Source organism: Aotus nancymaae, unplaced genomic scaffold (assembly GCF_030222135.1).
Source record: "Aotus nancymaae isolate 86718 unplaced genomic scaffold, 86718_ANA_hifiasm-v0.15.2.pri h1tg000008l, whole genome shotgun sequence".
Classification (NCBI taxonomy): domain Eukaryota; kingdom Metazoa; phylum Chordata; class Mammalia; order Primates; family Aotidae; genus Aotus; species Aotus nancymaae.
The window spans coordinates 57767219-57792292 of record NW_026988419.1 but is presented as its reverse complement, the minus strand read 5'-3'; the positions used below and the strand labels follow the sequence as shown (position 1 = coordinate 57792292).

At 38.9% G+C, this 25074-nt stretch overlaps 1 protein-coding gene across 1 annotated transcript in view; it reads left to right on the top strand.

Annotated features, from left to right (window-relative positions):
• The window catches only part of PDE11A (phosphodiesterase 11A), a 270311-nt gene that overhangs the window by 2183 nt on the left and 243054 nt on the right, over positions 1–25074 (top strand). The window contains 2 exon segments of the mRNA XM_064373343.1: positions 6242–6278; positions 6281–6381. Of these exon segments, the coding sequence (XP_064229413.1) occupies positions 6242–6278; positions 6281–6381 (138 nt within the window).

Genomic DNA, 25074 nt, shown 5'->3' with positions numbered 1-25074 from the left:
CAAACAATCTGTTTCATTTGATCATAACTTTATCCATATTCCTCCTTCTGCCTTCAATGCCTCAAGTCAATTCCACTATCTGTCTTCCACATTCTTCAGGACCCAGCTCAGCCTTCTGATTAATCTTCCCTTCTTCACTTATGGTTTTGGCTTGTATCTACTGCCATTATTCTATTGTGAATGCTTATCACACTGTATTATGATATTTAAGGAGGGCCCTCCTCTCCCACTACATTATGAACTCCTTAAGGGAAGCCTCATGTATGATTAATCTTTGTATTCTTGTGTATGGCACAATTAATTTATTCATTCAATAAGTATTGATTGTGTGGTTCTCTTCACATGCTGTCTATCCAAATCCCTACCCTTACGGAACTTACTATTCAATGAGAACAATAGGTAATAGATAAGAAAACAAATTTTTTAAATTGCATAGTATGGGTAGCGATAAGTACTGCAAGGAAAATAAAGTGAGCTAAAGGAATGAAGGGTTGAGGAAGAGTAGGTTGGGAGGATGTTTATTTTAGAGGGTGATCAAAAAAGTCTCTATAAGGAGATGATCTATGAGCAGAGACTTGAATGGAAAGGAGAAAAGCCACACAAAGATCTGGGGAGAGCATTTCTGGCAGGGGAAATACCAAGTACAAAGGATTTGGGACAGGAGAAAACTTGGTCAGTGTGTTTAGAAAGCAGAGAGAAAGGGGGAGAGAGAAAGGAAAAAATAAAATAAAATGAAGGTATGGAGGCAGGCCAGATGGTAGAAAAGCCTGTGGGCATGGCAAGGGCTTTGGCTTTCATCCTGAGTGCAGTGGAAAGCCATTAGGAGATTTTGAGCTGAGTCTGACTTACTTTTAATACAGTTCACTCTGGCCTCCCTGGAGACAATAAACTGGCTGGGAAGGGAGGGAGAAGACTGAAGCGGTAAGAGGACTTAGGAAAGAACTGTATCAAAGCGAAAGAATAGGACTAGGGCAGTGAGAAGCGACAGCTTTCCTCCAAAATCAGTGTTGAAATCTGTGGGGTTTGCTGACATGGGAAATGAGTGAAAGAGAATTTTGGCTTGCACAGCTGGCAAGTAAACACTTGGATACAGGATTCCAAAGTTTTGGGGAGATATCATGGCTGGAGATTGAGATTTGGGAACCAGCAGCATATAGAGGGTATTTAAAGCCAGGGTTCTAGCTGGGTTAATTTAAGGAAGAATATGCAGATAAGAGAAGGGAAAGGTCCAAGGACACACCCAGGAACAAAAGAAGGTCACTAATATAGATGTCGGGGTGATGGATGCAGCAAACCACCATGACACATGTATACCTACGTAACAAACCTGCACGTTCTGCATATGTACCCTAGAACTTAAAGTATAACAATAATAATAAATAAAATAAAAATGAAGATCATTTTAAAAAGGCCGGTAGAAGAAAGAGAAACAAAATGCAGATACTCGTTTCCTGGAAGGCAAGTGACATCAAGAAGCAGGGCCTATTCAACTGTGTGAAATGCTTCCATTATCTGTGAGTTGGATATTACCCTAGATTTTCTTCTCTTTTTCTCCCATCCTGGAGCTAGTCCACATTGTTATTTGTAAAACTTCTTCTTCTTCTTTTTTTTTTTTTTTTGAGACGGAGTTTCGCTCTTCTTACCCAGGCTGGAGTACAATGGCGCGATCTCGGCTCACCGCAACCTCCGCCTCCTCGGTTCAGGCAATTCTCCTGCCTCAGCCTCCTGAGTAGCTGGGATTACAGGCACATGCCACCGTGCCCAGCTAATTTTTTGTATTTTTAGTAGAGACGGGGTTTCACCATGATGACCAGGATGGTCTCAATCTCTTGACCTCGTGATCCACCCGCCTCGGCCTCCCAAAGTGCTGGGATTACAGGCGTGAGCCACTGCGCCCGGCCCTGTAAAACTTCTATCACTCGTTAACAAAGCAGCAATTTTAAATTAGAACCAGTAAGATTACTATAATGTGATTTGTCCGTGGAAGACTCAAGGCACAACTAGTTTTTCCTCTGAGATAAATGTTCTTGTATATGGGCCACAGAGGCTCTCTCCATGCAATCGCAACAAATTGAAAAGTTAAATAATTGTTCAGTTAATATGATCCATCTGAAGAAATAGTCTAGATGATTAAGGAAATAATGTGTTCCCCATTAATAACAGGGCATTTTGCTTGTAATTACTCACAGTTGTCTCATTTTTAATGTTTGAGCATGAAATTATTATGCATTGACCCCTAACAGAGATTTGCTGTCCAAATGCCAAATACCAAGATTCGCTTAGGAGTTTTTCCACCTTTCGATATTCCTCTTTGCTTTGGGATCACGGAGCAATATGGTCCTTACTCTGTTCCATCTTTCTTTAGAGATAATGTAAGCATCCAATGGGTTCACCTTGCAATAGAGAAAGAGTAATTCACACAGAGTTGGCTGTGCTGAAGACCAGAGTTTTATTGTTACTCAAATCAGTCTCCCCAGATCAGAGTTTTTAAGGGTAATTTGGTGAGTCGGGGGAAGGCCAGTGTGTAGGAATCCTGATTGGTTGGGTCAGAGATGAAATCATAGGGAATTAAAACTGTCCTCTTGCACTGAGTTAGTTCCTGGGTGGGGGGTCACAAGATCAGATGAGCCAGTTTATTGATCTGGGTGGTGCCAGATGATCCATCAAGTGCAGGGTCTGCAGAACACCTCAAGCACTGATCTTAGTAGCAGTTTAGGGAGAGTCAGCTGCATGACTTGTAGCCTGCAGCTCTATAACTCCTAAACCATAATTTCTAATCTTGTGGCTAATTTGTTAGTCCTGCAAAGGTATTCTAGTCCCCAGGCAAGAAGGAGGTTTGTGGATGGGTACTGTGGCTCACGCCTGTAATCCCAGCACTTTGGGAGGCTGAGGCGGGTGGATCACAGGGTCAGGAGATTGAGACCATCCTGGCCAACACGGTGAAACCCCGTCTCTACTAAAATACAAAAAATGAGTGGAGTGTGGTGGCGCATGCCTGTATTCCCAGCTACTCGGGAGGCTGAGGCAGGGGAATCTCTGGAAACCAGGAGGCTGAAGTTGCAGTGAGCCAAGATAGCACCACTGCACTCCAGCCTCGTGACAGAGTAAGACTGACTCCATCTCAAAAAAAAGGAAGAAGGTCTGTTTTGGGAAAGGGCTATTATCATCTTTGTTTTAAACAATATACTTTAAACTATGTTCCTCCCAAAGTTAGTTCATCCTATGCCAGGAATGAACAAGGACAGTTTGGAGGTTACAAGCAAGATGGAGTTGGTTAGGTCTCCCCAGTTATACTTTTGCAATGGCGGTTTCAATAACCCTACCCAGGATATTTGATCCTCTTTCAATTGCTCAGTGAATTGGACTCATTTCATGAATCTCTTAACTCATTCAAATGTTTTTTTTTTCCTTTTCTTCTTTTTTTTTTTTTTGAGATGGAGTCTCACTCTGTCACCCAGGGTAGAGTGCAGTGACATGATCTCAACTCACTGCCACTTCCATCTCCCAGATTCAAACAGTTCTCCTGCCTCAGTCTCCTGAGTAGCTGGTAGTACAGGCGTGCTCTACCATGCCCAGCTGATTTTTTTGTATTTTTAGTAGAGACGGGGTTTTGCCATGTTGCCCAGGCTGCTCTTGAACTCCTGGCCTAGTGTGATCTGCCTGCCTCAGCCTCCCAAAGTGATGGGATTATAGATATGAGCCACCATGTCCAGCTATTCAAATGCTTTTCACCTGAATAGATTCAGAGAAGAAATTTTCACATTATTGAAGTTGAAAATTAGTCATGTCCCTGTGATGATGATCAGCACCATGATGAATAGATGTGAATTTGACAATTCATGAAATCCTTTTGTGAGAGGTCAGACTTGAGATTGCATCTCTTTCTACATTCTATTGAAGCAAATGCCCACCGGCCAGTTCACTGACTATGTAATTTTCCAATTGCTCCCTGAGAGAAGCATAATATCTACCACGTGCACATAATCTACTATTCTTAAATCTCTGGAAGCATCCATGCCATTAAAAATTCCAAACAAATATTATTTCTTTTTTATTTTTCACAAATTCATACCTGACCTGAGAAAACAAACATTATTTCAATGCAAAAATTGCAGCTAATTTCTTAGCTGGAGAAAATCACAGGTTATTAAAATTTAATTTTTAAATGGTTACACAGCTTTCAAGTTAGAACTTAACATTTTTTTCTAAGTTATGTGCTTTTCATTCTGCTGTTTAAAAAAAAATTTAATGTGTTTTCTTTCCTGATATGTAAATACCTATATGTTCTCCTGGACAGTTTGGGATAAAGTAGTATTTCCTCTTGTGTAGAGGAATTAAGGAAGCTATATATGTATGTGTGTACATATATATTTATTTATATATATTTTATATATATGGAGGTATTATCTATTTATATAATATATGTAATTTACATATTATATTTAGCAAAGACTGAATGTAAATTACATTTTATATATTTATTTAAGAATCTGAACTTTTTTTTTTTTTAAAGATTCTCGCTCTGTCACCCTGGCTGGAGCGGTGCAATGTCGGCTCACCGCAACCTCTGCCTCCCAGGTTCAAGTGATGCTTCTGCCTCAGCCTCCCCAGTAACTGGGATTACAGGCACCCACCACCACACCTGCTAATTTTTGTATTTTCAGTAGAGATGGGGTTTCGCCATGTTGGGCAGGCTGGTCTCAAACTCCTGACCTCAGGTGATTTGCCCTCCTCGACCTCCCAAAGTGCTAGGATTACAGATGTGAGCCACTGCACCTGGCCTAAAAATCTGAACCTTAATTAGCATTCACCTGTCTAATTCTTTCAGAGTTATGTAAGGGGTGCGTATTTGTGAAGATGTTGAAAGTTTGACCAAGAATCTATTTCTTCCTGATAGTGAGAAAGAGCTGCTTTGTAATTTTCTGAATCAATGTGCTTTGGAGGTATTCATTATTTATAAAATATTGGGTTTATACCTGTTTGCATTGCAGAAAAACAACTGTAGGAGAGGGGAAATGCCTATAGCTAATGATTACATGATCCCTGTGTCAAACTGAAATATTAATAATCAAAAGGATCAGACTGGGCGAGGTGGCTCATGCCTACAATCCCAGCACTTTGGGAGGCCAAGGTGAGCAGATCATGAGGTGAGGAGATTAAGACCATCCTGGCCAACAAGGTGAAATCTCATCTCTACTAAAAAAAAAATACAAATATTAGCTGGGTGCAGTGGCAGGCACTTGTAATCCCAGCTACTCAGAAGGCTGAGGCAGGAGAATAGCTTGAATCAGGGAGTTGGAGGTTGCAGTGAGCCAAGATCTCACCACTGCACTCCAGCCTGGTGACAGAGCGAGACTCCATCTCAAAAACAAACAAACAAACAAAAATTAAAAAATTAGATAAATAAAAAGGATCAGAATCTAGTTTTGAAGAGTTTATTCAAGTGAAAACCTGGGAATGGCCAATCCGGGAGATGCAGACTCCAGAAAAATGGGGTAAATGTTCCAAAGTTAAAAGTTAAGCTCTTGCTTCTATAGGCACAAAGTATAGAAATTTGACAGGATTTCAGCATTTGCTATACAACTGGTTTATGAGTTATAACAACATAATTAGTTACAGTTTTTTTTTCCTATGCAGCTTGTTTTCTTTTCTTTATAGCTGGTTTTCATTTTCTTTCCAATTTAAGAGTATATTTAACATTCCATCTTAAGGCAATGTGATGGCCACGGGGTCCTTGTGTGCAAAGAGTAAGAAGGAAGTTAGTCTATAATGAAGATCAGCAGTGAAGAGGGAAGGAGTCTTCTCTGGTGCTCTTTATTAATTTTCAACATTTTACAAAAGAATGTTGGTAAGGAAGAAGGCTAATCTATAGTCAGAGAAACAAGAGTTATAGCTGCCTTGGTTACTGCTGCCTCTCAAGTGACCTCCCCCCTCCAACAATCATTGTCCTTTAAGACTCAAAATAATCTAGAGTTCCAATAGCTTAGGTTTTGAATTACTTATTTTCACACCTGTTACAAGAACTAGCTGTATTCTCAAGTTGTATTTTGCAGTTTAAGTATGTGTTATAAAATTGAGTGATGGAAATATGTCAAAACATATATAATAGCTTTTAAAATTAGCTACACAAAAAGATTTATTATATTTTATTAAAGCAAATACTAAATTAAATTTTAAGAATAAAAACAACATGTTTTTCAGTTTTACACCCACCTAAATACATCTGTTTAATCTTTTCTAGGCTTTGCTAGAGGTGGTTAATGACCTCGTTGAAGAACAGATGACCTGGAGAAAATTTTCAAGAAAATAATGCATCGGGCCCAAACTCTGCTGAAATGTGAACGCTGCTCTGTTTTACTTCTAGAGGACATCAAATCACCAGTAAGTTGTTTTTTATCTTTTTAAGCTGAAGACTATGTGAATGGAATAAAGTTGAGTTTATTTATAATTAAGCTTGTGAAATTGTGACTTGAATCACTCTCTTCATGACTCTTCTAACTATGAGGCGACTTTTCATAAAACAAGAGTTTTTAAAATTTCTTTTATGTGTATTTCATTCTCATTTTGCAGTCAACTTAGAAACATAGACTTTTAAGCTAACAGGGACTTTAGAGACGTATCCTAGCCCTTTGTATTTACAGATAAAGGAACCAAGGGGTTTAGTGGTTCACCCAACCTCACACAGCTCTGTTAGAAGATAAACTTAGGTGTCTGTCTCACATTTTATTTACCTATGAAGGGGAAGACCCTCAGCATTTCGTCGGATGGATTTCAGTCCAGACAATGATCCATGGCTTTCTTAAGGTGAGGAGGAAGCAAGCAAATGAGTGGAGATTCAGTGTGCTTAGCTCTTGGAGCCCAGACAAACTGGAATCAAGCCAAATGGAGTGGCCAGCTGCAGCTGGGCTGTTCCCTGCAGCAGGTTTGTCCTGCAGAGGCGTCCAAGATCTTTCACAGCTGCTGTGGACTTGTGAATTTTGGCACTGAGTAGCCTTACCAGGTGAAGGAGGCTGCTGTCCACTTCCCTGCAGGGGTTCCTGCCACTCCAGAGGGAAGCATCTCGTCCAGGACCTCAGGGCTGCCTCACCGTGGCAATTTGTGGCCAGCTTTCTGGTTTTGTTAAGCCATTTGGCTTTCAGGGGGAAATCTGCTGGGTAGATAAGCAACACTACTGAAATCATCATCATCATCAATCTAAATTCTTGTAAGTTAAATGTCTAAACCCTTGGAGCAATTTAATGTCTTTGCTGAGAACTCTCTTCAAACATCGGGAATTGTATAGCAATTAAGAGCTGCTTTGATACCTGACAGAATGTTATTTTGCCACACTTTACTTACAAGAGATTATTGCCTTTGCCTTTAGGTTTGTTTTCCTCAAAGAATAAGAACCTTGGGGTCAATTTTGGAGACTGAATTATAAGTATTGTAATACTCACAACATTAAATTTTGAAAAAAATCTATGTCTAAAATGTTTAGGAGTGTTTACCCAGATTTTAGCAGAGATTGGGGTTATTTCTGCTTCAGTCAGTGTGGTTTACACAAACAGTAGCCTGGAAAGTACTCTGTGATTGTATAAATCTCAGCTGAACCTTGGGAGAACATGCACACACACACCCCAATAGCCCATACTTATGGAGTGCTTCCAGAAACTTTCGGAAACATTTGCATTCTTTCAATCCTTATCTATGAGGTAGGTATCATTATCATCCTATAATAATTTTATAAATAAGGAAATAAGTTTCAGAAAGTTGAGTGACTTGCCAGTCACCTCCACTGCCTGACTCTAAAGCCCCTTAAAGGAATGGGAAGTGGTGGGGGTGCTCATTGGTACCTGGCAGGTTTCAGGGCCACAGAGAAGCCGCCATTAAACAAAGGCAGAAAGGGGCAACTATTGGGACTTTGGCTGCCAGGATTACCTGAGCCACCCCAAGGTCCCTGTGGGAGCAAGTGGCTGGGTGTGAGGGTCTGGGGTAGGCAGGCTGGAATCTGGACACAGGCAGATTCATTGTTTTTTGGCTCACTTGTAAACAGACATGAAAGCAACTTAAACCAGCTAAGGTGGTCATTCTTGCTAATCTTCTAACTTGAACTAGTTTTTATGGTGTGATCTAACTCTTTAGTAAATGACCAAAAAAAAAAATACAGATAATGGAAGTTGCTATTGGATGTGGGGGGCAGAGCTGAAAGGAATAGTAGAAACAGCAATATCTTCATGATATAAAGTAGGGAGATGAGTGATCAAAAAACATCGTCTAGATAGAGCAGATGGTACAAACGATAATGGTGCTGGCTGGTATTCTACTGAAAGTACAAAAGGCCTCCTTGCTATCCTTGCTGAACATTCTAAGACTATAATGTTGGGGCTGAAAATTCTGGACCACTCCTCATCAATTCTTTCTTCTCTCTCTCTCTTTTTTTTTTTTTTTTTTTTTTTGAGATGGAGTTTTGCTCTTATTGCCCAGGCTGGAATTCAATGGCGTGATCTCAGCTCACTGCAACCTCCACCTCCTGGGTTCAAGTGATTCTCCTGCCTCAGCCTCCTGAGTAGCTGGGATTACAGGCATGTGCCACCACTCCTGGCTAATTTTTTGTATTTTTAGTAGTGATGAGGTTCCGCCATGTTGGTCAGGCTGGTCTTGAACTCCTGACCTCAGGTGATCCACTCGCTTCGGCTTCCCAGAGTACCGGGATTACAGGCATGAGCTACTGCACCCGGCCCATTTCTTCTGTTTTTTTACCCATCCCCCTCCAAAGTGATATTGATGGAAAAACAAAACTCTGTAAAATATTTTATTTTTGCATTGTTTTGGTTTTCTGATTTTTAAAAATTCTAATCTTCTACATTTTAATTGACAAATAATTTTATGTATTTATGGTATACAGTGTGATGTTTTGATACATGTATCTATTGTGGATAATTAAATCAAACTAATTAACATATGCATCCCCTCACATACTTATTTTTTGTGGGGAGGACATTTGAACTTTACTCTTAGCAATTCTGAAATATACATTATTACTAACTGGTCACCATGCTGTGCAATAGATCTCAAAAATATATTCTTTCTGTCTAATGAAATTTGGATGCTGCGACCAACAACTCTCCACTCACTTTTAATTTTAGCCTCTGGCAACCACCATTCTACTTTCTGCATCTATGAGTTCAACTTTTTTCAATTCTACAAATAAGTGAGATCGTGCAATATTTGTCTTCTGTACCTGGCTGACTTAACACAACTTCCTTCAAACTAATTCATATTGTTTAAAATTACAAAATTTTATTCTTTTTAAAGGCAGAATAGTATTTTTAATGGATAATTGTTTCTATTACCTTGTGTATTTTACAGACTTATTATTGAAAGTTTCCTCTGTCATCAAGTCCCTCAAAGCGCCTCCAAAAAAGCATCTCTTCAAATATGAAACTCACTCCCTCCTTTTTTTAATTATTATTGAACTTTGTGTTTTTTTATTTTTATCTTTTATTATACTCTTAAGTTCTGGGGCACATGTGCAGAATGTGCAGGTTTGTTACATAGGTATGCATGTGCCATGGTGGTTTCCTGCACCCATCAACCCGTCATCTACATTAGGTATTTCTCCTAATGCTTTCCATTCCCCTAGGCCTTCACCTTCCAACAGGCCCTGGTGTATGATGTTCCCCTCCCTGCATCCACATGTTCTCACTGTTCAACTCCCACTTATGAATGAGAATGCGCGGCATTTGATTTTCTGTTCTTGTGTTAGTTTGCTGAGAATGATGGTTTCCAGCTTCATCCCTGTCCCTGCAAAACAAGTGAACTCATCCTTTTTTATGGCTGCATAGTATTCCATGGTGCACATGTGCCACATTTTCTTTATCCAGTCTATCACTGATGGGCATTTGGGTTGGTTCCAAGTCTTTGTTATTGTGAACAGTGCCACAATAAACATATGTATGCATGTGTCTTTATAGTAGAATGATTTATAATCCTTTGGGTATATACCCAGTAATGGGATTGCTGAGTCAAATGGTATTTCTGGTTCTAGATCCTTGAGGAATCACCTCACTATCTTCCACAATGATTGAACTAATTTACACTCCCACCAGCAGTGTAAAAGAATTACTATTTCTCCACATCCTCTCCAGCATCTGTTGTCTCCTGACTTCTTAATGATCACCATTCTAACTGGCATGAGATGATACGTCATTGTGGTTTTGATATCTCTAATAACCAGTAATGATGAGCTTTTTTTCATATCTTTTGGCTGCATTAATGTCTTCTTTTGAGAAGTATCTATTCATATACTTTACCCACTATTTGATAGGGTTGTTTGTTCTTGTAAATTTGTTTAAGTTCTTTGTAGATTCTGAATATTAGCCCTTTGTCAGTTGGATAAATTGCAAAAATTTTCTCTCATTCTGTAGGGTGCCTGTTCAGTCTGATGATAGTTTTTGTTGTTGTTGTTGTTTTAGTTTTTTTTTTTTTTTTTTTTTTTTTTTGCTGTGCAGAAGCTCTTTAGTTTAATTAGATTCCATTTGTCAATTTTGGCTTTTGTTGCCATTGCTTTTGATGCCTTAGTCATGAAGCCTTTGCTCATGTGTGGCCTGGATCACGTTGGGGTCACCACCCGGGGAAGTCTGACCTGCAGACCCTGACTCCACAATGGATGAATGAATGCACTCTTACACCGTTACAGTATTTCAAGTGGGCTAGGGGTGGCCCACTTACTGCTTTCAGAGGGTGAAATGCAACCAATCAACCCAGACCCTCTGACCATCACACATTTATTCCCTCAAGATGTTACAACACAGGTTCTAAGTTAACACACTTGTGGATAATTAACATGGTTAAGAGAATGGTTTTACCACTGGTAAAAGCTTTAGGTTCTGGGGCCCAGAGTAAATACTATGAACAGGTAATTCCCCTTTGATCTTCCCTGAAGAGACCACCCAGCACAAAATTAACATGAGTAAACAGAGTGGAGACAAATGGGTGTGGGGTAAGGCCTTTTGATTGGCTCTCTCTCTGTAACTTAGCATGATGGACCGGCCACCTTAGGCCTGCCCCAATAAAACCTTTCAGCCTTCCAAAGATTTGAGACTAAAATCTATAACTTTCTCTACGTATTTTCTGTAATATTTTGCCAACCACCTCGAGTGAATAGCAACATTTCCCCCTTATTCTTTTGTTATTAAAATTAGGCTCTGTTGTTTGCTGGCCACTGATGGGGTTATCCATGGATCTGTCAGGTGAGGCGGTCCTTGCTTTTATTCTGGGTTTGCATCCTAGGGTTAACAAATAACATAAGACAATTATGAAAACAATTAGCAACAGTTTTTTCCAGTTAAAGCGTGACTCCTAGGAATGGGGGTTTAACCAGGAGAGATGACCTTGCATACCTTTCCATCATTTTTGGCCAGATTATCTACAAAAGCAGCTGTTTGTACTGCCTCAGTAATAGATACCACCGCAATGCTGGCTGTAGCCAGGATGACTATGGCTGAGACTATAAAAGCTGTAAGTGTAACTATGAATTTTTTGTATCTGACTTGTAGTGTTACTTGGCATTTCAGTTTACTGTATGCCATTAATGAGGAACTTTACTAGGGGTATGTTAATTTCTTTTAGTTAAGCAGTAGTTGTTAGAAGTTGTGGAGGGTATGTTAGTTTAATCAAGGCAGGAAAAAGTAGATTAGAAGATAGGCTTGATAGAATGTAGCAAGTACAGGTTGCAGGCAAAGTGAAAGAACAAAAAACAAACAAATCCTAAGTAGGATTCGCTTAGCATTTTGCGTTGTCCTCTTCAGCATCCTTCAGGTGAGGTCCGGGGCTTGTGTGGTTTGCAAAAGCTGCATCATTTTGCAGGGTCTCTTTTAGGCTGGCTTGAGTTTTTTCTCCTTCCCATCCTTTGATGAGGATGCAGTCTTTTGGCTGGTGCTGATGTACTGGAAATTCTAATGATTGTGCCTGCGCTAAGAGACTTTTTATAATCTTTGTAAAAGAGCAGGTTAGTGCTTTAAGAAAAACTTGTTGCCAGTTTACAGAAAAACTAGATGGTCCTTTTTTAATTTTTAAACAATATGTTTACACACAGAATCACACAGAATTTCTTTTACAATTAATGTTTTAAATCTTGCTTAAACTTTCAAAACAAAATTTATACAACTTACTTGCATACATTTCCTTCTATAATATTTTTCACTGCTTTCTTAGAATTTAACATGACTTAACTTTGTTTTATAACCTTCCTAAGAACACATTCTTAGAACTTCCTTAATAGTTCTTTCCTTACTTTATCACTCTCTAATCTCTGTCTTTTCTAGTCTTTCTTTTTCCCTTTGCCTTCCTTACCTCTTTCTCTCTTTCTTTCTTACTGATTCTTTCTTTTTATTTCTTTCTCTGATGTTTCTGTTTCTGTTTCTGTTTGTTTTGGTCAAGCAGTGATGTTATCACTTGTAAGTCAGCTAGCCAGTGAACTGTGGTCTCAAGATTAGACTTAATTAAAGCTGTTTCAAGATTTTGTAACGAATAAACTGAGTAAGCCCAGTCATTTACTATATTTATGAGCTGGGTGGAAAAAGTTTTTAATGCCATAATTAGAGCTCCAATCTCAGCTCTCTGACTCCTAGTGAACGTAGATGATGTGATTGAATGACGTGGTTTCTACTGAAGCTTTTCTTTGTTACCTAACCTATTAGTAAATAGTGATAAAGCATTAGGTATGGAGGAATGCAGTAATGGTTTAAATTGCTTTCTTCTTAAAGGAATCTTGATGATATTAGTATTATAACTTAGCAATTGACTGCATTAATCATTAAGATGGCAAGTTGAAATTGGCGACATGAAGTTTTAATAGGAAATTTGAAAATATTTCTAGAAGCAGAGACTCAAATAACATACTTTAACCATGTGCTTAAAGCCACAGGTAGAATAGCTTAAATTTTGCAAGTTTTCAGGCGAAGTTCATGGACTTTAAACTAGCAAACTGTTCTGAAAACGGTTACTTACTAGCTGAGCGAAGACTTATTTCTAATCAGTCTTTCAAGCATATGTTTTCACCACACTTAGATACAAATTTCTTCAGTTTTTGAGACATGGGCACAACATTTTTACTTTTCAATTTAACCAATATTATTTAATTTGGCTTAAAGTTTTCCTTTAAAGGATAGTGTGTGGTTATACCTGCTTAGTTTTTAATTGCTCTTTAATTCATGGGCCTGCTTTTATACCTGTTTGAAATTTATTATCTAAATTTACAAAATTAAAGGTAAATAAGGCAAAATTATGATTTGTATATATATATAAAATAAATGCAAGTTGAAGATTTTAAAAACTCATTAATGTATGAGGGAGCCAATATGATGTTAAAACCAGTCCAAAGAGCACTTGAGAAGTTAGGTATTTATGGGCAATGTTAGGATACAATTTCAAGGTTAAAAACAATATTTAAAGACAAAACTAAGCTATAAACTATAACCTTCAAGATTATTTTTTCTATTGGAGAGAAATTACTTGTATCTCTACCAGAAAAAGGTACAAGTTAACATGTAATTGCACCAAAGCTGGAGTCTTTTATCTGTTTTAACCAATGAGAGGAAGGAACTATATACATTTCTTAGATCAGAAATTGGCAATTTTTTCTGTAAATGCCCAGGCAGTAGATATTTTAGGGTTTAGTCTCTATTGCAGCTACTCAACTTTGCCCATTATAATACAAAAGCAGTCATAGACAATATATATATAGAATGAGCATGGCTGTGTTACAATAAAACTTTATTTACAAAAATAGGTGGTAAATCAGATTTGACTAGCAGGCAAGGGTTTACAGATCACTGTACTAGATAATCCTTTGCCTTCTTACAACATTGGAAAATGAGTACCTAGCTTTTTGGTTTATTTCTGTAATGTCAATGTAAACTTCAGATGAATAAAAGATTATTTTTTTTTTTGAGATGGAGTTTCGCTCTTGTTACCCGGGCTGGAGTGCAATGGCGTGATCTCGGCTCACCACAACCTCCGCCTCCTGGTTCAGGCAATTCTCCTGCCTCAGCCTCCTGAGTAGCTGGGATTACAGGCACGCACCACCATGCCCAGCTAATTTTTTGTATTTTTAGTAGAGATGGGTTTTCACCATGTTGACCAGGATGGTCTCGATCTCTTGACCTCATGATCCACCCACCTCAGCCTCCCAAAGTGCTGGGATTACAGGTGTGAGCCACCGTGAATAAAAGATTTAATGTTAAAAATTCAAATGCAGAAATACCAGTTAATATGGTTTTATTCATTGGGTAGATAAAGGCTCTTTAGAACAATCATTCACGTCTGTTAAGAATAAATAATTTCAAACAGCTCTATGATTTTTCAGCCATCAGATTGGTAAAGATTGAAAATAATTATAATCACCAGTATGAGTGTGGGCATTAGACAATTGACGTTTTCATTACTGATAATGGGAACTTAAGTTGGGATAACTTTTATGGACATCAGTTTGGTAAAATACATTTTAACATGAAAAAGGAATAACCTTTGCACCCAGCATCTCCTCCTCTTAAAATTTAGAATAATGAAATGGTTGGAGAAGAGAGCAAAATGAGTATATAAGAATACTTGTTGCATTCCTATAATAGTGAAAATGTAAATAATTCAAATATTTATAGAAGTTTATGTAACAAAATTCTACGTAGTGTTTTAAAAGTGATATGTGTGTATATAGGAACAATGTCTTTGATATAATTTTAGGTCAATAATAAAGGGGAGAAATAACACACATAAAAAGAAGCTGTTTTTATCAAAACATGGGTACATAAATGAGATTACATTTTCATAACTATTAAGTCGATGGAGCTTTAAATTTTCTCCCTTCAAGTCATCTTTTCTTGTATCTTCTCTTACAAGAGGAGTCATGAGTTTATCATCTCATGGAAGGAAAGGGAAGGTAGTCAATCTCTTAACAAGAGAACAAACTTAAAAGTCAGGGTTTGTTCTCTTGTTAACAGGTTGTCAGGAGAGTTGTCATAGGGTGTCAGGAGAGAGGATTTGCTAAATGGACTATCTTATCTTTTAGCAATTAAAAAGCAACCTGAAAACACCAGAACAAGACATGCAAATTCCATAATCCACAAAAGAAGTACTCATAACTGCATGCCACAAGTCATCACTCCCTTTCCACTCCATATAAGGTTGGGAGGACTGCTAACTTCAGTAGAAATTAGATAAGATGAAGTATTTAATAAAAAGCGGAGTGAGGTTACTTGCCTTCAGCCATCTTGGGCAGAGCACAATGTTCACCGAAATAAGTCATGTGTACTTGCTTGAAACAGTAAGAGCAGGTGCCTGGGCAGGCCCAGGGATGTTTCTTGAGGCCTTCCTGCTGCCATAGACTGGCAGAAGGGGTGGCCAGGGTAAGTGGAACAAGGAAAGTTGCAGACAAGTCATCCTGGAAACAAGGCTATTGAGGTATCAGGATAAATGAGAATATGAGTGGCAAGTCACCCACAGCTGCTTATCTTGGCCAGCTGAAGAGATTTATAGGCTAATTCATTATACAAAAATATCTATGTCATATTGCACTTTACAGTAAGCATAGGAGACTCTCACTAGGCTGAAGCTGAAATAGCTGCTCAGAGCAGAATGTTGGTGAGAAAATGCTCAAAGACAGTAGACTGAAATTCAAGTGCAGCCACCCTAAATTATTCCCCTGACTTCACCCTCCCCCTCCATTGTTCATTTAAACATTAACACATAACAAAGAGCCACCAGCATGGGGATCATGCAAAGATACTATTTTTTTTTTAAAGTAGAAAGGTATGTGAAAACAAAATTGAAGTGAAGAACACACACCAGAAAAATGCTAAAAGTTTTCCATCAGATGAAATTAAAAATAAGATCTTTCAGGAAAAATAAAGTTGTTCAAGAAAGAGATACAAGGGCTTAAAGAATAAATGATAAGCAGTATAGAAGATAAGAAACTGGGTTGGTAGAGCTTGGAAAAAAGTAGCTGTACAGAAAGGAATACTACATTAAAAACATTAAAAACATACAAAATAGGCCAGGTGCAGTAGCTCAAGCCTGTAATCCCAGCACTTTGGGAGGCCGAGGCGAGTGGATCACGAGGTCAAGAGATCGAGACCATCCTGGTCAACATGGTGAAACCTCGTCTCTACTAAAAATACAAAAAATTAGCTGGGCATAGTGGCGTGTGCCTGTAATCCTAGCTACTCAGGAGGCTGAGGCAGGAGAATTGCCTGAACCCAGGAGGCGGAGGTTGCGGTGAGCTGAGATCATGCCATTGCACTCCAGCCTAGGTAACAAGAGCAAAGCTCCATCTTAAAAAAAAATATATATACTTTTAGAGACACAAAGAATAAAATGGAAAATAATAAAGCATTAAAAAAGAGAATGATAAAAATGGAATCAGAATAACAGAGGTCCAAACTAAGGATAACTGGCAGTTCTAAAGAGAACATGGCAAATGGACCAAGAAAAGAAAAATAAAAACATTCGAAATTGTAACACTAGGACATTTTACTGAAATAAAGGCAAACTTGGATTTACAGACTGAAGGAACATACCATTTCAGGCAAAATTGATACCTACTGCTTAGCACTGAAACACATTTGGTGTTAATAGACTTCAAAGATATTGAAAAAAATACATGTGGGCATTTACACAAAAAAAGCATCTGTTGCAGGAAAATTCATTCTGATGTTAGACTTCCTAGTTGCAGTCTCCTGTGCTAGAGGACAATGGGCAACATGTACAAAGTCCTCAGGGAAAGAAAATGTGACCCTATAATTTTAAATCCAAAATTTAAAGCCAAACTCACAGACAACTGCACAAGTTGCAGAGAGGTATTTTGAAATATGCAAAGAAGAGCACTAAATGTAGTTCTAATAAGGCCTTCCTGAAAAAATATAAGAGTTTGAAATCTAGCCAAGAAGTTGATGAGTGGGGAAGTTGCGGTAAGACAGACAAGTATTGAGTATTGAGCATATTTAAATATCAAACTAAGGCCAACAAACAATAGAGCATATGCTTGTAGATACAAATGTAAACCTTATAAACAATGGTGGTGGTTCCCCATGTTCTCCAAGTTCCATAGGTGTGGTGGGTGTGGGCCGGCACACTCACTGGGTCATATTACAGAAGAGGTCATATTACAACACTGTGCTTGGGAAATAGATCCCATTTCTACTGAGTGGTGTCAAACCTGGTGTTTTTCTAGGAAAAGATATTACTTTATCTCCCAGGTTTGCTCACTGCAAATACAATCCTGAGAAAGGAACTAGGGCCTTGCAGTCCTGACACGCATGGCTTGGTTTTATGGATTGCCTCTCTCAACAGGTGTCTTTGGTTTTGTTGAATATTTTAATTTTAATGTGTCAAATGTATTAACCTTCCTTTTTGATTTGTGCTTTAAGGAATTTGTTATAAAAATCTTTATCTGCCTTTAGTTATAATGGCATTATTATGTAATTGTGTGGAGTATAAAGTGGTATGTGTATAACCAATTGTCTTAGAACTGCTTTGCCTCCACTTTGTAATGGCACTTCAAAATTATAGCGTTTCCATATATACCTGGGTCTGTTGCTGAGCTCACAATTCTATTTCTGCACCAGTATCTGTCTGAATTTCTGTAATTTTGTAATGCATGTTGATATCTGATAGGGCAAGTCCTCAGTGTTGCTCCCCTTTTAAACTGGCTTGCTTATTCTTGACCTGTCATTCTTCCATAAAATTTTAATAGCGGCTTAACAAGTTCCATGAAAGCTCTGTATAGGCTTTGATTGAAATTACTTTAATTTATAGATCAATCTGAGGGACTTCTGCAAGTAACAGAATATTCAAGGGCAAGTGGCTGTCACACTGAGAGCATTTATTAACTTACATGACAAGAAGCTCCAGAAGGTGCTTCTGGGGATGGCACAACAGCCAGATGATGTGATCAGGGATCCAGGCTCTGTCCTCTTCCCTTTGCTTGTCTCGGTGGTTGGCCATCACCAGCTGGGTCTTCCCTTCATAGTGTACCAGGCAGCACATCCACACTTAACTGTCCAGGAGAAGAAAGGGAAACTTCTTTTCACATCCCTCTCTTTTCTCTCAGGGAGCAACGTCTTTTTTGTTTGTTTGTTTGCTTGTTTGTTTGTTTGAGACAGGGTTTCACTCTGTTTTCTAGGCTGGAGTGCAGTGGCATCATTACAGCTCACTGCAGCCTTGACCTCCCAGGCTCAAGCAATCCTCTCACCCCAACCTCTGAAGTAGCTAGGACTTCAGGTGCACACCACCACATCTAGCTAATTTTTGTAGAAATGGGGTTCTACTGTGTTGCCCAAGCTGGTCTCTAACCCCTGTGCTCAAGCAGTCCTCCCACTTCAGCATCCCAAAGTGTTGGGATTACAGGCATGAACCAACACACCCAGCTGAGGAAAATCTTTTTTTAAAGGGCTTGTCCTGCTGACGTTTCCTAAGACCCCATTAGTCTAGAAAGAAATGTTGTCCAAATCACTTATATTCTTGATACTTTTCTATTCTTCATCTATCAATCTCTGATTACAGGTGTGTTCAAATACTTAGTTTAACAGATTCCTCAATATTTCCTTGTCCAATTATGTAGGTCATTGATTTAGTTGTTTCTATCAATTACGTGTTTTCGAATTTAGGATTGCAGCTGATTTTGATGGGAGAGTTTTTGTTTGTCTCCTTGTGCCATTGCTTGCTTGCTTTCTCTCTTACCCTCTTTCCTACCTGTCTAATAGTTTGCCCAGCTCCCTGATCTCTAATCAAGAACCAGGACTTATTCTGGTGGCTCAGATTTCCTGCTGCGTAGTAATATTACACCAGGCTAGGGGCAGCTTGGTTCAGTTTCTTGGAGTGAAGCTGGGTCACCTGTTCCCCTATGCTCCAGTAGGAGCTGAAATTCTGACCATCATTTCCAGTCTGTTTCTGGACTGTTAGTTCAGCAGGCCTGTGTCTTCAGTCTTGTGACTTTAGAGATCTTTTCCCTTCTTTTCCTTCTCCTCCCTACCCCTCCTCCTTTTCTTCTCTCTTCCTTTCAATCTCTTAATGTCTTTCTGATTTCCTCTTTGTTTTATCAGTCTTTACTCTGTTTTTGGAAGAGATCAGCTCTGTAAAAGCAGGAACTTATAGCACCATCTCTACTGGCACTCTATACACTACTTTTATAATTAGAAAACAAAACAGTATCATATCAGGAAAAAAAAGTTTCTCCCTCCAAAAATAAAATAGTTTTATTTCTATTTTATTAGAACAATTCCTGAAAACAAAAGTTGTATTTGTATTTTGTGATTCTAATACTTTAAAAACTGCTTATTGCACATTTATATTTTATGATCTCTGTATTTGAAGGGAATAAGAGAGAAAAAAATTAAATCTAGTTATAGAATCTTTGATTCACCAGGATCTTAACTCTGTGTTTAGCAACTGCATTCATGGTCTTTAAGCTAGGCACTCAGGTGTAAACTGTGCAGTTTACTGAGTGGATGCCAAAACCAGAAGTGAGGAATGCCGTTCTAGCCCTTTCTCTGACAAAATTAATATTTTGCCCCCCTTTGCTTCTCTTAAGCGTTTCAGTCCATTGATTTTAAATGACTTTGTCAATGGCATTTTCCATTAGCCTGGGAAGAAAAAAATATTGCTCCATAGCTGGCTGCTGCTGTCAACATTAGGAACTATTTAGCTCCTTGAACTGAATATTCCCTGCTTCATGTTATTCCATCCTGTGAACCTGTCTAAGCAATTCCTATCACTTCTGTTAGTTCCTTTACAGCTCATGCATTTACTATTATTTCTATTTCTTTTTGTGTATAGTCAAGGAAAATGAATGTAGACATTTTAATCTTATGTCTTAAGGCACTGTCTCAAGCCCTAGCTTTTACAAGTGTTCTCTTCTCATCGATCATCCTGATGGCTGACAGCAATTTCGTTGTTCAGAACTCTATGAAGTACTTTCTAACTAAGCTTATAAATACAAGGCTAGTTTCTGGGGATTATGAAACTGTGAAGCATAAGCTAGCTAGGCACACTTTCTAATATGCTCCTTAGCTCCTTGGTCCTTACGTAAATATACATAGAAATAAGCCAATGAACTAGATGATCTTCCTGAATCCTACACTCAAGGGGAAGAGATGGGGGGAGCATCCTCCAATTGTTCTGGGGCAGTCCATAATTCAATCCCCTCCTGCTCAAGTGAATTTTAAAAATTGTTTCAGCCTTTCCTTTCTATATCACTTATTCCATTTCCCTACCTTTCCTTCTTTAATTTTCCTTCTCCCTGTAAAGAAGCACACTTAATTTCAGTTTGATTTTTACTCCAAGTGTTTTTTCAGTGTGCAAAAAAAAGATCTGATGATGATTACCCAAAGTATTGTTATTATATACACAGTCATCCCTCAGTATCTGTGGGGTATTGGTTCCAGGGTTCCAGGACAGCCCGTGGATACCAAAATCTATGCACACTCAAGTCCTGCCGTCAACCCTGCAGAACCAACAGATATGAAAAGTCAGCCCTCCGTATCTGCAGATTTCACATTGCCCTGAGTGCTGTATTTTCAACCTGTATTTGGTTGCGGATGAAGAACCTATCTATAAAGAGGGCCAGTTATATTAATTGAAAACAAATTGCATATATACTACAATATATATGTATATACACACACATCATTAATGTATGTTACCTGTTCATACATATTAATTCATTTTATTAATAAATGTATATCAATATAGTAAATCAATTCACATCGTTAATCATATATATGTTAAATATACATACATATGCATACATAAATATATAAAATCTCCAACTACTGAACCCATAACCCCACTGGCCATCTCCATTACATCCTGTCCCAAATCTTCTCCACCTCTGATATTTCCTATTTCAGCCAATAGAATCATCACCATGTAGTAAGTAACTCAAGCTAAAACCATAGAGTAGTTTCTGTAATCCCAGCACTTTGGGAGGCTGAGGTAGGCAGATCACAAGGTCAGAAGTTCAAGACCAGCCTGGCCAATGTGGTGAAACTTCATCTCTACTAAAAACATATACAAAAATTAGCCAGATGTGGTAATGCATGCCTGTAGTCCCAGCTGCTCTGGAGGCTGAGGCAGGAGAATCGCTTGAAGCTTGGAGGCAGAGGTTGCAGTAAGCTGAGATCAGGCCACACCGCATTCTAGCCTGGGCAAGAGAGTAAGACTTCATCTCAAAAACAAAAACGAAACAAACAAACAAACCATAGAGTAGTTTCTAAGTCATTCTCACTGTCTATATTCACTTTTATCTATGATCTGTTGCTTCCACCTGGAAACACCATTTCCAACCCTTCCTTCTCACCCCTTCTACCATCTTCTTCACTTTCTTTACTGATTTCTCACTAGGACATTTTTCTCCTGACTCATTTGTTGCTGGGAAACAAGGTAATCTTTTCAATCAATTACCATTTCTTTTTAAACTTTGACCTCTCATGTGATTCAAAAAATTGGTAACTATCTATTGCTTGTACAATAAAGCTCACACTGCCCAACATGTAAAGTCCATCACTTCTGTTTCCAACTTAACTTGTAGCTCTCCTCTCTGTCCTCTGCCTTGCCCTACCCCTTTTTTCACCTCTACCCCACCTCCGCATGGTCAGCTGATGCATATATCAGCCTATGTATCTTTGTGCAAATAGTCCATTGAAAGACAAAATGCACCAGACAATAAAGATCATTTCATCTGGCTATTGCAATAGGGAGAATGCTCTTTAATGAGGAACATCTCTAAGAAAAGGAAAGGTACTTGGGGTTTCACAGAAGCATATAGACAAGGGAGTTACCTACATCATTCATGAGCCTTACAGGAGTCATGAGGAAGGATGGAGAAACGTCTTATTTTGAAATGTGCTAGGGCAGGGTGGTCTGTTGAGGATAGCCAATTCTGAAACAGTGCTAGGGAGAATTCTTTATCATTACTATTTTGGGGGAGCACAGAGCTCAGGTAAATAAAATTCAACATTGTCAACTCTACTGGCTATTCTTTGTAACCTCCTCACTCCCCAACTATCTGTAGTTGGTTTTTCTGTCTTTAGCTCAGTGCCCTTGAGGTCCGATCTTTACTTACCACACCACTTGGGCTCTCTTGTCCTCTGGCTGCCAGTTCGGTTTGACAAACAGAGGGTATGAGCAGAAGATTTAAGGGCCAGAGGAGTGAAAGACACTGGGTATAGTTATTTCCCTTGTTCCTTCTCTACCAGTTCTAGGGGTGCCTACATCCTTCCATGACCTCTCCTCACATGGATATCAAAATCACCTCCAGGATACCAAAATCACCCTTCCCTTCTTCCCTCCCTCCCTCTTGTGTAACCTCATACCTAGGAGTGTTAACTGCTTTCTAAAGTTGCTAGTCCTTGGGTACCTCACCATTCCTTACTGGTTTCTTTTCACCCTACTCACACCTCTGTAACTTGCCCCTTGGTTGAATTATGTTCAGTTCAACTCTTTTGAGAGTTCTCTATTTTCTCCCAGAATGAACTGCTTTATTCCCTCAGCCTGGAAAACTTCCCCTACTTGTCAGCCTAGAGCATTCCTGCTCATCATACAGTTCACATGAAGAATTCCTTAACACCTTCCTCTGTGCACTGGTAGCATTTTGGACATACATTGTGGTGAAACATTTGTGAACTGTTCCTCCTCTGTACTGTGTTGTGAGTGTCTCAAGGTTAGGACATGATTCGTGCCCTTTGGTGTTTCCAGAACCTACAACAATGCCTGGCACACTAAGTATTTGATAAATGCTGACTGCATGAATAAATGATTAAAGTAAATTGGCATATGTGAGAAATTTATTAAGAAGCATACTAAGATATGATTATTTAATTCATTCTTTTTCCTTTTTTCTTTTCTTTCTTTCTTTCTTTTTTTTTTTTTTTTTGAGATAGAATCTTGCTCTGTCACTTAGGCTGGAGTGCAGCAGTGCCATCTCAGTTCACTGTGGCCTCCACCTCCCGTGTTCAAACGATTCTCCTGCCTCAGCCTCCTGAGTAGCTGGGATTACAGGTGCATGCCACCATGCCTGGCTAATTTTTGTATTTTTAGTAAACATGGGGTTTCACCATGTTGGCCAGGCTGGTCTTGAATTCCTGACCACAGGTGATCTGGCCACCGAGACTTTCCAAAGTGCTGGCATTACAGGTGTGAGCCACCACACCCGTCCTATTTAATTCATTCTTTTGCCATTTTGAGTAGTCCTCTTATGGAAAAATAGAGATTCAGAAAATTTAAAAGCAAAAATCATGATTACTTAGTAGATAATTTTTATTTTGGTGCCAGGAATATCTATTTGAGCATAGTTTTTTATTTTTTTAACTTGCTTTTCAATTAAAAGAACAGAGAGAAGCCAGACCAACTAGCACTTGATAAATATCCAAATCAAAAAGACCTCTTTCCGTGGAGCTTTTCCAAAGAACAAGCAGGGAGATGTTTTGTTTACTTCACTTGGCATGTACACTGCCTTCCCCAGGGTGCAATAATCAGGGCTGATAAGCAGCAAAGGGAGCTTGAAACCAGTTGTTCAGTATCAATGACCTATAATCCACTTCTGATATTTCCCTTATAAGATTCTCTTTTTTACTTAGGGTGCGTGTATTAATTTATTTAATCCCTGTTCATTTAGTAAATGTACAGTAAAATCAGAGTTGGCTTTAGATAGTAAACTTTTAAAATTAATGAAACTAAGAATTACAGAAATGGTCCAAGTCAGGAATAAAGCATAAATTCTATTCTATTTGTTTATGCTTTTACCTATTTGGTATTGGTCATACTTTCTGCAAGTAAAGTATGGGCCACTGCAAGTAATGGGTCACTCTATATATCCCATTAAATTATATCCAAATATTTAAGCTGTTTTTGCTGTTTATTTTTAACCCATGTATCTGATTATAAACAATTTTCTATTTGAATGCATTTATTTTCAATTCTTTTTAAAAATATAAGTTGTCTGATGCTTTGAGGAGCAGCCAATGGCCTACACGCCTATAATTTGCTGTTCAAAGACACTTGTGAGCATGAAAGTGGGCAGTATTAATAATTGTCCCTGGACAACAGGATTAATTGGAGTAGAACTGTCCCCTGCCAACTGGGGACATATCCTCAAGTATGTATCTTACCACTTACCCTGGTGCCTAAAATTTCTATCATTGTAGTATTGTTTCAAATTAAAAGATTGTGACTTCAGGAATCCTCTTTCTGAATAGAGCTATGTTACGTGGGAATATTAATACATTAACCTACCATTGCCCATTAACAATTTAGTGAAAATAACTGATCTGTTCTAGCAATGGCTCTACACCAGAGAAGTTGGCAAACTTTTAAAAATAAATGTCTATCTACTAAACATTTTAGGCTTTGTGGCCCATATGATCTCAATTGCATCTATTCACTCTACTGTTAGAGTAGAAAGCAGCCACAGACTATACTTAAATTAATGAGTATGACTTTGTTGCAATGAAACTTTATGAATAAAAATAGGTGGTAGGCCAGATTTGGCCCATGGGCCATCCTTTGCGCACTCCTGCTTTTGAGGTCTGAGAGGCTGGCAGATGAATTTACCTCTCCAGAATTATGTTACTTCTCAACTGTTCATCTTGCGGCCCTCATCATCGACTAATCCCCATGAGTATGTTGCCTTCCCGAATAATCTGGTGACTCAGGGTCAGTTTGGCCATGAACCTAACCTCAGGTTGCCTCCCAAGTCAGAGAATCTGTAAGATTTAATCAGCAGCCCTGGGTTCCTGAATATATGGTTCAGACTTGGATTCATTTGACAGTCTGAGACCCACTCTAGAATGGACCTGATGTCCTTTAAAAGTCCAATGGGGGGCCGGGCGCGGTGGCTCAAGCCTGTAATCCCAGCACTTTGGGAGGCCGAGGCGGGTGGATCACGAGGTCAAGAGATCGAGACCATCCTGGTCAACATGGTGAAACCCCATCTCTACCAATACAAAAAATTAGCCGGGCATAGTGGCGCGTGCCTGTAATCCCAGCTACTCAGGAGGCTGAGGCAGGAGAATTGCCTGAACCCAGGAGGCGGAGGTTGCGGTG